General features: G+C 34.4%; 2 protein-coding genes across 5 annotated transcripts; both read left to right on the top strand.

Moving 5' to 3' along the window:
• Window positions 1-301: 301 nt before the first annotated feature.
• On the top strand, window positions 302-6,535 carry LOC105111755 (phosphoenolpyruvate carboxylase, housekeeping isozyme-like). Of its 3 annotated transcripts, none has more exons than XM_011007206.1 (11): window positions 302-456; window positions 737-923; window positions 1,289-1,680; window positions 1,787-1,871; window positions 2,718-2,940; window positions 3,067-3,170; window positions 3,292-3,379; window positions 3,930-4,084; window positions 4,193-5,191; window positions 5,279-5,665; window positions 5,950-6,535. In XM_011007206.1, the coding sequence occupies exons 2-11, from the start codon at window positions 747-749 to the stop codon at window positions 6,244-6,246; spliced, it is 2,907 nt and encodes a 968-aa protein (XP_011005508.1). In that variant the 5' UTR covers window positions 302-456; window positions 737-746; the 3' UTR covers window positions 6,247-6,535. The 3 variants fall into 3 exon arrangements, with proteins under 3 accessions (XP_011005508.1, XP_011005507.1, XP_011005509.1); XM_011007205.1 differs by having other exon boundaries at window positions 733-923; XM_011007207.1 differs by lacking the exon at window positions 302-456 and adding an exon at window positions 510-526.
• A 1,695-nt stretch (window positions 6,536-8,230) lies between these two features.
• On the top strand, window positions 8,231-10,854 carry LOC105111754 (dol-P-Man:Man(6)GlcNAc(2)-PP-Dol alpha-1,2-mannosyltransferase-like). Of its 2 annotated transcripts, none has more exons than XR_839650.1 (3): window positions 8,231-8,354; window positions 9,970-10,084; window positions 10,663-10,854. XR_839650.1 is itself a non-coding variant. In XM_011007204.1 (3 exons), exons 1-3 carry the CDS (start codon window positions 8,326-8,328, stop codon window positions 10,425-10,427), a joined length of 411 nt encoding a protein of 136 aa, XP_011005506.1. In that variant the 5' UTR covers window positions 8,231-8,325; the 3' UTR covers window positions 10,428-10,854. The 2 variants fall into 2 exon arrangements, 1 of the variants encoding a protein (XP_011005506.1); XM_011007204.1 differs by having other exon boundaries at window positions 10,161-10,854.
• Window positions 10,855-16,643: the final 5,789 nt, after the last annotated feature.

Below are 16,643 nucleotides of genomic sequence, written 5' to 3'. Positions count from 1 at the left end.
TTAATAATAACATATTAAAATGATGTAATAACATTAAAAATTTAATTTAAAAATAAAAAAATAAAAAATAAAAAAAGTTTTTAATTTTTTTAAAAAATAAAGTTGGATCTTAACAACGAACATCACTGTAATGCCACAGTTGCACTCAACTAGTTGACATTGTTTTCAAATAAAAATAAAAAAGAGAGATAATTTTTTTAAAAGTAGAGTTGGATCTCAACAGCGAACACCACTGGAATGATACAGTTCCACTACACTAGATGACATTGTTTTCAACAAAAATAAACAGAGAGAAATAATTTTTTTTCCCCTTCCTTTGTTTCTTTCATTCTATATATAGGCTACTTGTTCTGTCCCTCGACCTCACCCTCCTCCTCTCCCTCTCCCTCTCCATTCCCTCCCCTTCTTCCTACTTCCTTCTCTCCTTCTTGTCAAATCTCACTCTTCCAGATTCAGGTATTCAATAATTTCCATCTGGGCCTCAACAAAACCTCAACTTTTTGACATCATATACTCTGTTTCATCTGTTCTTACATGCAACTCATTGGTTCTATCAAGCCTACTCTCTTTTTTTTTTCTTGTTCTTTATACGAGGATTTTGTCATATTAAATTCTTGATTTTTCAGGCTTAATTCTATTGGGTTGCGATCAGATTCTTGTGATTTTTGTCTTTTTTTTTGCGTGTTTGTTTAAATTTTAACGGTCTTTTTTTCCCGTGTTTGATTGAAACAGAGAGTATTTGAGTCATGGCTAATAGTAATGCTAGGAATCTAGAGAAGATGGCATCGATTGATGCACAGCTTAGGCTTTTGGCTCCTGGAAAAGTGAGTGAAGATGACAAACTGATTGAGTATGATGCTCTGCTTTTGGATCGGTTTCTTGACATTCTTCAAGATTTGCATGGAGAGGATCTCAAGGAAACGGTGAACATTATTTAACTTGATCTCACTTTTTTTTTTGTTGATCATTAAGAGAACAAATATGTTCTCAAATTCGATTTCTCCAAGGCGCAAAACACTCAAATATTACCTGATTGCTGAATTGTTCTTTTGGATGTGCTGTAAATTTGAGGTCTTTATGGTTATTTTTTTTTGGGGTTTTGCTGGGTCTTTGGATGATTTAGAGGCGTCAAAGACCATATTGTGTACGGTCGTACGTAGTTTGATCAAAAGTTTCACATCGAAATATACATCCTTGGACTTTTTGGGCCCTCCTTTGGGGACACGATGAATAATGTTTATGTAGTGAGGTATATTAATTTACGAAACTCTTAATGCATTCTGCTTAGGTCCAAGATTGCTATGAACTTTCTGCTGAGTATGAAGGGAAGCATGATCCCAAGAAATTGGAGGAGCTTGGACGTGTCCTGACTAGTTTGGATCCTGGGGACTCCATTGTTATTGCGAAGTCTTTCTCCCACATGCTTAACCTGGCCAACTTGGCCGAAGAAGTTCAAATTGCTTATCGTCGACGGAACAAGTTAAAGAAGGGAGACTTTGCTGATGAGAACAATGCTACTACAGAATCAGATATTGAAGAAACTCTCAAGAGACTTGTTAGTGAAATGAAGAAGTCTCCTGAAGAAGTTTTTGATGCTTTGAAGAATCAGACTGTAGATCTTGTCTTTACTGCCCATCCTACGCAATCAGTCCGAAGATCTTTGCTTCAAAAGCATGCGAGGTTTGTTTTCTAACCCTGCAGTTCTGTTTTGAGATTTCAGCTCTTGTCGTTTCCCATTGAGGATTGATTTTGATGGCATCCTGTTTTACTTGCTCTTGTTGTCCAGGATACGGAATTGCTTGGCTCAGTTGTATGCCAAAGACATCACTCCTGATGATAAGCAGGAGCTTGATGAGGCTTTGCAGCGAGAGGTATCTATTTGCTTAAACTCTGTTTTGAGTTATACGAAGTATAGTTTATTCTGTACATTTGTAAACCAACCTTTGTGTTCATGTTATTTCTTAAACCTTTGATTCTACAGGTCACTTTGCATTTATTTTATTAGAAATATCTTGTATTTATTTAAATGAATACGAGTGCGAACAATATATTGTATACAAGTTTATAACTTTGTAGCAATCCCCTTTACCCTGCAAGAAATATAGAAATGTAAATTTCTCTGCAATTTGAAAGAACGTCTCCTATGTCTAAAGATTATTAGCTTGATTAACTGTTAATAACTTCAATCGAGTAGAATATGTTACATTCTAAATGCATAAGCTACCTGGATAATTGAAGTGAGGGTGATAGATTGGTTTTCTAGCACAGAAATTTTGATGAAAGGACGCATTTGGTCACTGAACAAATGATTTTTCTGAGAAAGAGGATCTATGATAATTCCTTTTTTGCAAAGCCTTACTATTTGTTTTATGTCTTTGAGTGAGTCTATAAACTGCCCAACAATTTGTCAAATTCCTAGACAAACTACAGACTCGACTTTATCACGTGTTTTTTTTTCTTCTTCTGGTTATTTGGCTTCTCATGCGTTACAATGCAAAGTATAAGTTCTGACTTTAGAAAGTGGCTTTTTGGGTAATACAAATTGAATGGGATTGTTGTTTGTAAATATTCCATCAGAACTAAGAAATAGTTTGCAGCATGCTCCAGCAGATGCCCTCGTACTAAAAACATACACAGATCAGTTATGTTTTACTTCATGGAACCAAAAGAATTGCTAATGTTCTTTCCCCTTTCTGTGTATTTTTTTTTCTATATAGATTCAAGCTGCTTGCCGTACTGATGAGATTCGAAGAACCCCTCCGCCTCCCCAAGATGAGATGAGGGCTGGAATGAGCTACTTCCATGAGACAATCTGGAAGGGTGTCCCAAAGTTCTTGCGCCGTGTTGATACTGCTTTGAAAAACATTGGTATTAATGAACGAGTTCCTTACAATGCCCCTCTTATTCAATTCTCATCTTGGATGGGTGGCGATCGTGATGGTATGATCTTTTCCTTCTGTGAAAATTTTTCCACTTAGGCATGGGAATATTTGAATTTCTTGTATTAATTTAAGTCCGTGACTCTCTCTTGCTCATAGCCAATATTTGCTTGATATGAAAATGTAGGTAATCCAAGGGTAACTCCTGAGGTCACGAGGGATGTTTGCTTGTTGGCAAGAATGATGGCTGCTAACTTGTATTATTCCCAAATAGAGGATCTGATGTTTGAGGTTTTCAGTCCCTCTCTGCTAGTATTTTGTTGGAGCTTTGTTATTTATAGAGAGACGTTTTCTAACATATTACCTTTCCATTGTCATTGTGCTAATTTCCTCTCTTGTTTTTGCCTGGCAGTTGTCCATGTGGCGCTGTAGTGATGAGCTTCGTGTTCGCGCAGATGAACTCCACAGATCCTCTAGGAGAGATGCAAAACACTACATAGGTAAAATATGGAATGTTATTTTGTTAATTTCTTATTTCCATTTCAAGTAACAATACACTATTTGTTCATAGATGTCATTTTTAGTGAGCTGTTCCTGTTTTGTTATGGAACACTGAGAAAAAGCAATTCATATAAACACCGTGTCATGATAGTTTATTTTTTATCAGCAAAATATGTTTTTTACTTCTTTTTCTTCAGTTAAATAGGAGACCACTAGGCTATGGGTTCCACAAAGCATAGCTGCCCCCGTCCCATAAAATCTCCCAACCCAACCAATGCTTTTGAAGAGACATGATTAACAAAATGTGGTCACTGTATTTTGTTATAGTGGTGCGCTTATAGTTATCCCTTGCTAACCTTGAGGAAAAAAGGCATTTTGTATCCTCAAAGTAGGAAACCCTACTAAAATTTCCTAAACTATATAACCTTCTGTTTATTAAATATAGCTTCCTCTTATTTCTGTAAATTTCATTCTTAATCCATGCCAGTCTCTTACCATAAATTAGTTATGTTACTGATGTGATAATCATACACATTATTCTTGTTGCAGAGTTTTGGAAACAAATTCCTCCAAATGAACCCTATCGTGTGATTCTTGGTGAGCTGAGGGATAAGCTGTATCAGACACGTGAACGCTCTCGTCAATTGCTATCCCATGGGATCTCTGAAATTCCAGAGGAAGCAACTTTAGTAAATGTTGAGCAGGTATCATATATTTGGTCATCTCCTTTTTTAATTGCAAGTATATAATAATGTTGTGTTTAGTTATATGTAAATAGACATGGTAATGATTGGGTTTATAATTTCATGTAGTTCTTGGAACCTTTGGAACTCTGTTATAGATCACTGTGCTCTTGTGGTGACCGAACAATTGCTGATGGAAGCCTTCTCGATTTCTTGAGGCAAGTCTCCACCTTTGGACTTTCATTGGTGAGACTTGACATTAGACAAGAGTCTGATCGTCACACTGATGTCTTAGATGCCATTACCAAGCACTTGGAAATCGGTTCCTACCGAGAGTGGTCAGAAGAACGAAGGCAGGAATGGCTTTTATCAGAGCTCAGAGGCAAGCGCCCACTATTTGGTCCTGATCTTCCAAAAACAGAAGAAATTTCTGATGTGTTGGACACGTTTCATGTCATAGCTGAACTGCCAGCAGATAACTTTGGAGCATACATCATCTCTATGGCAACTGCCCCATCAGATGTGCTTGCAGTTGAGCTCCTTCAACGTGAATGCCATGTAAAACAACCATTAAGAGTTGTTCCTCTATTTGAGAAGCTTGCAGATCTGGAGGCAGCTCCTGCTGCTTTGGTTCGGCTTTTCTCAATAGATTGGTACAGAGACCGTATCAATGGAATACAAGAAGTTATGATTGGATACTCTGATTCTGGCAAGGATGCTGGAAGATTTTCTGCAGCCTGGCAGTTATACAAGGCCCAAGAGGAACTTATAAAGGTAGCTAAGCAATATGGTGTGAAGCTAACAATGTTCCATGGCCGAGGTGGGACTGTTGGAAGAGGAGGTGGTCCCACTCATCTTGCTATATTGTCTCAGCCACCAGACACTATTCATGGTTCTCTTCGTGTCACTGTTCAAGGTGAAGTTATTGAGAAATGTTTCGGAGAGGAGCACTTGTGCTTTAGAACGCTTCAGCGTTTTACAGCTGCCACTCTTGAGCATGGTATGCATCCCCCTGTCTCACCAAAACCAGAATGGCGAGCCCTGATGGACGAAATGGCAGTTGTTGCGACAGAGGAGTATCGTTCTATAGTTTTCAAAGAACCACGATTTGTGGAGTATTTCCGTCTTGTGAGTATAACTTGTACTATGTTGTTACTGATGCCATTTGAGTTATTAGAAGCCTGTAAATAATGCTTGTTTTTCTTGTGATTGTAGGCCACACCAGAGATGGAGTATGGTAGGATGAACATTGGAAGTCGTCCATCTAAGAGAAAGCCTAGTGGGGGGATTGAATCTTTACGTGCAATACCATGGATCTTTGCCTGGACACAAACAAGATTCCATCTTCCTGTATGGCTAGGCTTTGGAGCAGCATTCAAACATATCATTCAAAAGGACATTAGAAATCTCCATATGCTGCAAGAGATGTACAATGCATGGCCTTTCTTTAGGGTCACCATTGATTTGGTTGAAATGGTGTTTGCCAAGGGAGACCCTGGAATCGCTGCCTTGAATGACAAACTCCTTGTTTCTGAGGATCTATGGCCATTTGGCGAGAAGTTGAGGGCCAACTATGAGGAAACCAAGGGCCTCCTTCTACAGGTAACTTCACCAGGATAAAATTCCCCTTAAATCTTTTCAGCGTGTTACAAATTAAAAGGGGTATTTAGAAATGGAAAATACCAGACTTCTATCCATCCTTTTCTACTTTTAGCTAATATCTAAACGACAGAAAGTCGAATCTTTTCAACGTTTAAGTCTCTACCAAAATTCGATGCCCTGCCCCCAATTACAAATCCCAATTACAAATCTTGTCCTAATGATCAAAATAGGTAACTAGCAGTTGATTTAAATAAGTTGGAAAAGCTAATACATTTCCTTTTCAGATTGCTGGACACAAGGATCTTCTTGAAGGGGACCCTTACTTGAAACAAAGACTGCGGCTGCGTGATTCATACATCACGACCCTCAATGTCTGCCAGGCCTACACACTGAAACGGATCCGTGATCCAAACTACAATGTAACAACACGACCACACATATCAAAGGAAATAATGGAATCAAGCAATCCAGCTGATGAACTGGTGAAACTGAACCCTACTAGTGAGTATGGACCTGGTTTGGAGGACACTCTTATCTTGACCATGAAGGGTATTGCTGCTGGCATGCAGAACACTGGTTAAGAACCTAGGAGGTGCTTACGGGCTGTTATCCTTTCCTTTCCTTTTCTATAGATGGGTTTTGCCCAAAATACAATAAGCTAATGCTATCGACAGGATGCTGTCAAAATTATCGGCCTTGCGGTCTAAACTTTGGGGCAATATTGCCCACTGTACGATCATTTTGCTGTGGTTGAATACTCTTTTGTGGCCAGTGATCTTTGTTTCGGCCACACCAGAAGATAAACTCTTAACGACCTGTGCTTATAATGCGAAATAGAGTATATATGCTATATGACTGCTTGTTGTCTTATGCCTTGATACAATACGAACGATTATATGGTGAGTTTTTGGTCATGTTGTGATTAAACTTAACTTTTGATCTATTATTTCCTGTGTTATTCCTTAATTAATCTTCTTCCACATGAATAGACGCATGGTAAAGGGATAAAAAGTTGGTTTTAGACCATCTCCATTCATGCCCAATGCATGATCCTACTTTGTTAGAAGCTTAAAGCAGATCTCGTGATGAGGAAAAGAAAGAATGGACGAATTCTATTCTCCATACACGCCGAGAGACAGATTTTCCTTCTTCCATATGAAGTGTAAACATGTTTCTTCATAGGCTTGAGCCCTCTGCTACTCCACAAAAAAAAAAAAAAAAAAAAAAACAACTTAAGTATTTTACGGTAAATACTAAACTATAAAGTGGTCTTGCAATTAAGAAATTAATAAGTTAAGACTCTTTTGGAAAATTATAGAGTACTTACTCTACAGGTCAATCTTGAAAAAAGAGAGATGATAAAGGAGAAAATCATACTTGGGTTTACCAAAAATAATAAAAATATTGTCATTTAGGATTAAAATTATATATATTTATTTATTTTATTTTGAATTTTTTTCCTCATCTATTTATCTTTTCTTTGTGCACATCTTTTCTATACATGAGATGTTTTAAAGTGTGATAATAGTTATTTTTCATAATATTTTTTACTCAAAAAATACATTAAAATATTTTTTTATTTAAAAAAATTATTTTTAACATTAACATATAAATATAATTAAAAATATAAAAATAATTTTAAATAAATCTTTTTAAAAATTTTCATTCCATATGCATCTTCAAACAGCCTCAAAAAACTAATTTTTTTTTAAAAAATCTAGTTTAATTGGTTATGCTATGAATATAATTATTGTCTAGGTTAAGTTTTAAGAAACTTAGTTTCAGTATTTGAAAGCAACAAAAAAATAATAACTTAAAACTTCATATTTAATCTATGCACTTTTCATATTCTTTTATTACCGTATTTCCATTAGTTATTTCTTACTAAGTTTCTTGACGTATTTATAATTTAACGATCAAAATTGGACAATAAATCAACGTATTCCTTTTCTTTTCTTTATTTTCGAGAAAATCAATGAATGAATTTTAAAATAAAATAAAAGGTATTAATTTGTTAGTTCCTTAGGAATAAAAGGACTAAATTCTAATTTACTCTTTTTTTTTTTCTTTTGTGATTCTTAAGGACGAGTGGTTAATTTAGTTGTTTTTTAAGGAAGGATTTCATCACCAGCATTCTTGGTGGCGGCTTGCCGTTAAAATGGGCCGAGCGCAGCTTTAAAAGCGGCTATTATTGTTACAACGTCTCTTCTTGCTGGCTTGAATTTTGAACAGCGTATCATAGCAAAAAGTAGAAGCTGAGAAGGAAAAAAAAACTGTGAAATGTTTGTACCACAATGATGGATGCTGAAGAAGGGAGAGAGTATTTTAGCAAATTTTCCTGAAAGGATTCGATTTTTTTAATTGTTTATTACTTAATGAAAGCTTCCCATACCTTAATTATTCATAGCTTGATATTATGATTTAACTAAAATTCTAATAAAAATAATTTTAATTCAAGATATAATCTAACATTGATCATTCTAATCAAACTTCAATTGTTGCTGTTGCAGCAATTGGAGTAATTCTTGGCCGGTCCTTCTCGATTGTGGCTTTCTTGCCTATTACATTTTACTCTTTAAGTAGAAGATTCAAGCCAACTTTTTCGGCTGGCGCGGTCACCTCTGTTGTTCTTCTTGTAAGTCAATTGTTGGCTGGGGTTTATGTCTTTGCAACCGCACGAAGAAGAAGGGTTTGTTTTTCACTGTTGCCTCAAAAGTCTAGGTTCCTAGGTTTTTGTATTCACTTGTGCATATCTTCCTGTACAAAGTTTTGATATGGATTTAAATGTTTCTGCAAATCATTCCATATTCCATATTTTTGTCATTTTTCGTTCCACTAATTAAATTTATTGTTCTATAGTTAGCTATGTTCATTTTCTTGCCATTTAGAACCTCCAATCTTAACCACGAATGAAATTCTAGTGAATTGTGGCTCGATAAATTTCTTATATTTGAGGTTCAGTGACATCTTATGTTGCCTATGGAGTTCTCTCTCAAGGCTAACTTTTGTGTAGCACAAATTGGCACGAGATTATTTGCTTTCAACTTGTTGAAGATGCTCTGTCCCAGTTTTAGACACAAGTTTGGTCTCATGATAAGGTCGAGTTTGCCATCTACTTGGTGTGCAGTTGTGTCCCTAGTTTATAAACTCTAGTGCAGAATGAACCCGCCTCAAGTTAGTGGCAATTGCATCCTTTTTGTGTTGCTAAATTTCCATACAAATCATCAGAATGATTACTACAGGCAGCTTTTGAGGTTATAGTTGTCTGGATGAATAATTTGAAATGATCATATATTATTCAGGTTTCATATTCTACGTCACTTAAATTTCTTTAAAATGAGAGTTTGGGAGGATATTGCCTAGTGCAAGAACAACAAGAAAGGGTGTTGAAAGTTTAGACTCGGTGCGAAGCATCTAATAGGGTAATTCTAGTTGAATGAAGTGGAAGTTCATGAGTTACAATTGATGTTCTTAATTTTCTGTTTATTGGAATGTAACTTGAAAATGGAGAACAAAAGGGAAAGGTCTTGTCATGAATATGAACTACGAACTTTGTTTTCTTCAAAGCTTTGCGGCAAAATCAACTAAGCTTTAGTCTAGAAATGTCTGTTCGAACCTGATGATCTTAATTTGCTTCCCAAGAAGAATCCAAATCGCTATTACGAGATATGCGTTGGAGTGAGCTTGCATGAGTAAAGGCATGTACTTTCAAATGAGTTGGATGGTATGAGAATCATGTCATGCAGTCTGACGTGTCACAGACTCTTCCTCTAATCAGTACTTAATATGTTTTTTGTTCATTCATATTACATCAGTAGGGGAAGTGTTTACTTCATTTGAATGCTTGTACTGCAACATTTTGTGGGCATGAAAGGAAGTCTCTTGAAATTTTATAAATAATTTCGTTTTTTTCCTCCTCACAGGTAAAGCACACAACTGCACCATTAAAACTTCCCTGACAATGGCGAATCCTACCTTTCTTGTCCGATCACAAATTCATAGAAGATGTTGATAGAGAGTTTACATCATGACACAATTTACACAAACTTTATACTGGAAACATATGCAATAGAACTATTTTATCAAGATCTGGATTACTATCTCACTTTTTTCTAATCTGTTGTTTGCATGTAGCTGCAAATGTGCTGTCATTCTAAGTTCTTTCCTTTGCATAAAAAATGTCCTTTTGGTCGGTTAATCTATGCTTTATAGATAAATAGATGCTCAATCCTGTGTACTGTGCCAATCTAAGAAGACAAGAAAGGGTCAAATGTTATGATGACTGGTACATTTCTAACCAGCAGGTTCCTTTATCCAATATACCTTGTTGTCTGTGTAGCTGCTTCAGCTGTCATTGGGAGCTTTCCTGATCTTTTCCGAGACAAGTATAATCCCCAGGACAATTCTTGGCTGGTTTTGGTAGGCTTCTTATCTATTCTTCTATATTTCTGTGCCTTTTTTATGAGCTTTAAACTTATGTAGCATTTTCATGCAGATAGCCAAATTTGTTAGGCCTGTGGTTCTTGGCCTGATATTATCTGCATCCCAGGCTCGCACGTTTTCATTGATAAATGGTTGTGGTGCTCGTATTGAGGTTTACAAAATTTTGGAGCACGATGATGATGTAGGGAAAGGTATGATCTATTTTGTAGTACACTGCAAGAACGTTCTCACTGATTTTATTTATCGGGCGGTGCTACTGCTCTTGCAACATGTTGTGTTGAAAAACGTCATCTGCTGTCTTAGACCTTCTAACTCTTAATGAACGCAAGAAGTCTATATTACATGTGTCAATTGTCAATTTTTTAAAACTTTGTTGCTGTGGCTTGTTTTGGTGATGGAGAAAGTAAACTGTGACTAGTCAGCAATGTACTCGAGAATACTTGTAAATGTAGCAAAATGTATGGGCAGTAGCTTCTGGATGGAAAACAAACGAGTTCTAATTAGAAGATTGGTGTACTTGTTGCTCTACCTCTAGGGTTTCCTGAAGATTGCAGGTTCTACTCTGTGTCGGAAGTGAATGACATCGATTTCCTTCATCATTTTTTGTTCCTGAATACATCAGTGCAGTTTGGTGGATTGATGATGGATTCCAAGGTCTTCTTCCATTACTTTTCAATTCTACCCTGTGTGGGAATGCAGCAGCAACCCTTTACTTTAACAACAAGAAGAACAGGGCATCGAATGAGCACTATGTAATTGATCCCTAGCCTTGTTGTTCTTTCTTTTTTATTAAGATTTTTTATTAATAATTTATACTTGAAGTATTAATAACTTCTTAACTAAAGTATATTTTATAATAATAAATTTGATATTATAAGATGCCTTTAATTTATAGTAGATGTTCATCTTAAATATAAATTTATTATATAAATCAAATAATTGATTGATAAATTCAACTATTAAAATTAAAAGATAGAAAGAGAGTGAAGCTTAGAAAAGTGATGCTGGTTCGGTCCAAACTGAGACATTGTTCAGTCATTAGGTCATATATGAAGTTGTACATCTTGAATTTCAATTTGATTTATACGGCTAAAAACTAAGACATAGGCCTAAAATATTCATGAGGAATGCAAGACCCAATTATGCTGTTTGGAAATTCAAATCTTAACAATAACGAAGAAGTTTGAATTTGTCTTGCAGTTCAGACATTGTTCAGTTTTCAGCCTATATTTTAAAATTTGAAAGTTAAAATGAATTTATTTTTTTTTGTTGAAAAACCGATACAATTTTCTAAAACTTTCATGATTCAAGTATGTTAGAATTCTAAAGTTAGCAATGATGTTTTAGAAAAAAACATAAGGATTGTCACTAAGTTAAAAGTTGGCCACTCATTCAACAATTAATCATCAAATCAATAGTTTCAATTTTTAACCTATAAAAGGAGGCATTTACCATGCATTTAAGTATCTTGATTTTCAGATCAAGATCATATTTTGTTCTCTTTCTTTATATTTTTGTAATGCTTAAGTTTTGCTTTCATTAATTTCTTATTTATGCCTTTCATTTCATTTCTTTTCCTTTACTTAGTTAACTTATATTTTATTTATGTTCTTATTTTGTTTATTTATGTTTCTCTTCTTCGTTATGTTTAGCTAAGTTTATTATGTCAAGGTCAAAATGTTATACTAATATGAGAGTGTGGTCACGTACATCAAGTGGTAGACTTTGTAGGGTATCCTCATCATTTTCAGAAAATATGGCCAAAGAAGATAATCAATCACTTCATAATGAGAATAATGAGAATAATTGTGCTAGAACACTTAGAGACCACATGAATCCCACAAGAACAAGTGCACCATCATGGATAGTTTTTCCTCCCGATGCATCTCATTTTAATTTTAAACCAGGTATTATTCAACTTTTACCTTCTTTTCATGGCTTAAAATTGGAAAATTCATGCTTGCATTTAAGGGAATTTGAGGAGGTCTGCAACACATATAATAATTTAAATTGTAGCATGAACACCATCAGATTAAAGCTTTTTCCTTTTTCATTAAAAGATAAAGTTAAAACATGGCTACAAAATTTGAGACCAGGATCCATTCGTGCTTGGGATGAAATGCAACAACAGTTTTTAAAGAAGTTTTTCCCATCTCATAGAACAAACCCTTTCAAAAGACAAATCACCACTTTCACTCAAAAACCAGGAGAAACATTTTATCAATGTTGGGATAGGTATCGAGACTTGCTTAGTACTTGCCCTCATCATGGTTTTGAAATATGGAGATTGGTTTCATATTTTTATGAAGGGTTAACACCTAGAGATAGGCAAACAGTTGAATTGATGTGCAATGGAACTTTTGAAGATAAAGATCCTGATGAAGTAATGGAGTACTTAGACTTGTTAGCTGAAAATGCTTAAAATTGGGACACTCCGGGTACTTATGAGGCACCGAGTAAAACTCAACCTCATACATCTAGTGGAGGTATGTATAACCTTAGGGAAGATCATGACCTTCAAGCCAAGTTTGCATCTTTAGCTAGAAAAGTTGAGGCACTAGAATTAAAAAAGAGTGGTCAATTAAAATCTGTTGAAAACATCGTGTGTCAAATTTGTGAAACAAATGAACACTCAACCAACGATTGTCCAACCTTGCCTTCTTTTAAGGAATGTCTCCAGGAACAAGTGACACGACTGAAAGATTGATGTCTTCTCCCAAGTGCAGGAGTGTCGAAGTAATAAATAACCCGGTAAGACCGGGGTCGAACCACATGGAAGTTAATTGTACAAATTATAAATAACAATAATACAACAACAACAACAATAACAATAACAATAACAATAACAATAACAACAACAATAACAATAACAATAACAATAATAATAGTACTAATAATAGTAGTAGTAGTAGTAGTAGTAATAATATTAATAAAGAAAAAAAAAAGAAGAAAAAGATGAGAACTTTGAGATGGAATATTAACGTAAAGATTTAACAACGATAACAATAAATGTCAAGGTTAGAGGATCCACTAATGGTATGTCAAACAAGTATAATATAAACTCTTATTAGTCAATTGGAAACCACACACAAAGAAGGTTCCAATCAGATTATAGATTGTTAACATGATTACATTAGTCATCTTATTCAATTAATGCTAATACTTGTAAATTTCGTCAAGCATTCATGATTATAACTTATGTTAACAGCAAATCAAGTTCCTTTCATAGCTTAGGTGTCGGTTATACCATACAGTATGGGCTATGAAAGTGCCAAGCATTTGTTGTACCAAGTGTTATACAACATAAATCAAGATTAGTCATTTAACAAGCAAAGTATTAAAGAGTGAATAAGATAACAAATACAAAATATGTTAGTATCAAACATTAAAGTCCATATTGAGTTTACACTATACTTATTCTTACACCATTAGTGTAACCTTTTCACCCTGACATAATAAACTTAGCTAGACATAATAAAAGAAATAAAAATAAATAAACAAAATAAGAACATAAATAAGATAAGAGTTAACTAAGTAAAGGAAAGAAAATGAAACGCATAAACTTGATATTAATGAAAGTAAAGCATAAACATTACAAAAAATAAAAAGAGAGAAAGCAAGAGCATGATCTTGATCTGGAAACCAAGATGCCTAAATGCATAGCAAATGCCTTTTTTTATAGGCCAAAATTGGGAACTATTGATTTGATGACTAATTGATAAGTGGGTGGCCAACTCTTGACTTGGTGACAATCCTTATCTTCTCGTCTTCCCAAAACGTCATTGATAACGTCAAAATTGAAGCCACTCAAAAACATGAAAGTTGTAGGCAATTGTCTCAGATATCTTGTGTAAAACATTCAGCTCATTTGGACTTCTAAAACTCCAGATATGGCCAAAATACTGAACAGTGCTCGAGCTGGAGGACAGATTCGGGCTTCTTTGTTGTTGCTACAATTTGGACTTCAAAATGGCCTTTTTAGATCTTGGGCTCCATATGAAAGTTGTAGGCCTATGTCTTACCTTTCCATCCATATAAAGTAAACCTAAATCTAAGATATATAACTCTAGATATGACCCAATTACCGAACAGTGTTCCAGTTTGGATTGCACCGACATCTCTTTTCTAATTTTGGTCATCTCTTTGCCCTTGCAATTTAAGTTCTTAAAGTCATCAATCAATCCTTTCATTTATGTGATAGGCCTGCATTTAAAATGAATATTTACCATAAATTAAAGGTATCTTATATTATTAGATATATTATTATAAAATATGCTTTAATTAAGGAGTTATTGATACTTCAAGTGCAAAATGATGATATAAAACCATGATAAAAATACACTTTTAAGTACTAATCATAAGACATTAATCTTTTGGTCGTGTCAGCTAGCAATGCAAGTTTTGCAGGCAACTTTGAGATCTTGAAGCTTGCACTTTTCTTGTTGAGCTGCAGCTTAATCGACCCTACCCTACTCGTGGAAGTGACTTATCAACTTGGGAGGTATATATAAGTCTCCCCCCTCTCTGCCCCCCTTCTCCAGTTTCTATATTCCTTATAAGGTGTATAAAAATTGTTTGCATTTCAGCTGATTGTAGCCTTGCCTTATCTAGACAGGGAGCTCTTGCCTCCCATATATCAGTCCTTTTTCATCCCACATCCGTGGCAAGAGAAGAATATTTTTAGAATGTACAAGTCACTTAAAAGAGTATCAATATAAGTTGCAATTCAAAGTCTTGCCCCTCAAGTTCTGAGTTTTGTAGCCAAATAGTTGTTCATAGCTTGACATGGACCTCAAGATAAAAAAGTAAAGAAAAAGCTAGGTCTGACAAGAAAACTCGAGTTGAAAACATAGTTGCTAATCTCAGTAGATTAACATAATGTTTGGTATTGTAGTTGCTTTTATGGTTGTGATTTGAGAAAAATTGACATGACCAAAAGATTGATGTCTTCTCTCAAGTGCAGGAGTGTTAAAATAATAAATAATCCGCCAAGACCAGGGTCGAACCACAGAGAGGTTAATTATATAAATTATAAATAATAATTATAAATAACAATAACAACAACAACAACAACAATAAAGAAAAATAAGAAGAAGTTGATGAGAACTTTGAGATGAAATATCAATGTAAGGATTAGACAATGATAACAACAAATATCAAGGTTAGAGGATCCACTAACGATATGTCAAAAAAGTATAGTATAAACTCTTATTATTCAATTATAGGATCCATTAGTGTAACCTTTTCACCTTGACATAATAAACTTAACTAAACATAATGAAAGAAAGAAAAATAAATAAACAAAATAAGATAAAAGTTAACTAAGTAAAGGAAAGGAAATGAAAGGCATAAACTTGATATTAATAAAAGCAAAACATAAGCAATACAAAGAATATAAAGAGAGAAAACAAAAATATGATCTTGATCTGGAAACCAAGATGCCCAAATACATGGCAAATGCCTTCTTTTATAGGCTAAAATTACGAACTACTGATTTGATGACTAATTGATGAGTGGGTGACCAACTTTTGACTTGGTGACAATCCTTATGTTCTCTTGTCTGCCCAAAACATCATTGATAATGTCATAATTAAAACCACTTGAAAATATAAAAGTTGTAGGAAATTGTCTCAGCTTTCTAGAAAAAAAATAAAGGTCATTTGGACTTCTAGAACTTTAGATATGGGCTAAACACTGAACAGTATTTGGGTTGCAGGACAGATTCAGACTTCTTCATTGTTGTTACAATTTGGACTTGAAGGTGATATTTTTAAATCTTGGGCTCCCATAAAAGTTATAGGCCTATGTCTTACCTTTTCATCCATATAATATAGACCTAAATCCGAGATCTATAGCTCTATATATGACCTAATTACCTAACAGTGTTTCAGTTTGGACTACACTAGCATCTCTTTTCTAAGTTTGGCCGTCTTTTTATCCTTTCAATTTCAGTTCTTAAACTTATCAATCAATTCTTTCATTTATATGATAGTCTTGCATTTAAAATAAATATTTACCATAAATTAAAGGTATCTTATATTATTAGATATGTTATTATAAAACATGCTTTAGTTAAGAAGTTATTGATACTTCAAGTGCAAAATGATAATATAAAACCTTGATAAAAATGCACTTTTAAGTACTAATCAAAAATAATTTTTGAAAAATTTCTTTTTTATGTGGTTGCGTTATCTAAATTATGTTACATTAAAAGTATGTTATTAGTGTTTGGTTAAAATTATGGTTGAATATGAAATGATCAAATAGGACATTAGTTTTTTCAACAAATGACATCGAACAATTAATACATATTTATGATTAACTACTTGTAAAGTTAAAAATTCTATAGTTCTTTCATCAAACTTGAAGCAATTCCATCTTAAGCATAATTCTTATGCGAAGTCTTGTTGTCTTTATATGTTTGTGATCGTGGAACATCATGTAAAACATCCTAAGGCATGAAATTAAGATGATGTTCAAACTCATTAAAAGCAACATTTTGTACAAACTTCCTTCTTATGAAGTTATGATAAGC

The sequence above is a fragment of the Populus euphratica genome, unplaced genomic scaffold (genome assembly GCF_000495115.2).
Source record: "Populus euphratica unplaced genomic scaffold, PopEup_1.0 scaffold307.1, whole genome shotgun sequence".
In the NCBI taxonomy this organism is placed as follows: Eukaryota; Viridiplantae; Streptophyta; class Magnoliopsida; order Malpighiales; family Salicaceae; genus Populus; species Populus euphratica.
Note: the sequence above shows the minus strand (reverse complement) of the source record. Positions and strands in the feature narration are given on the sequence as shown.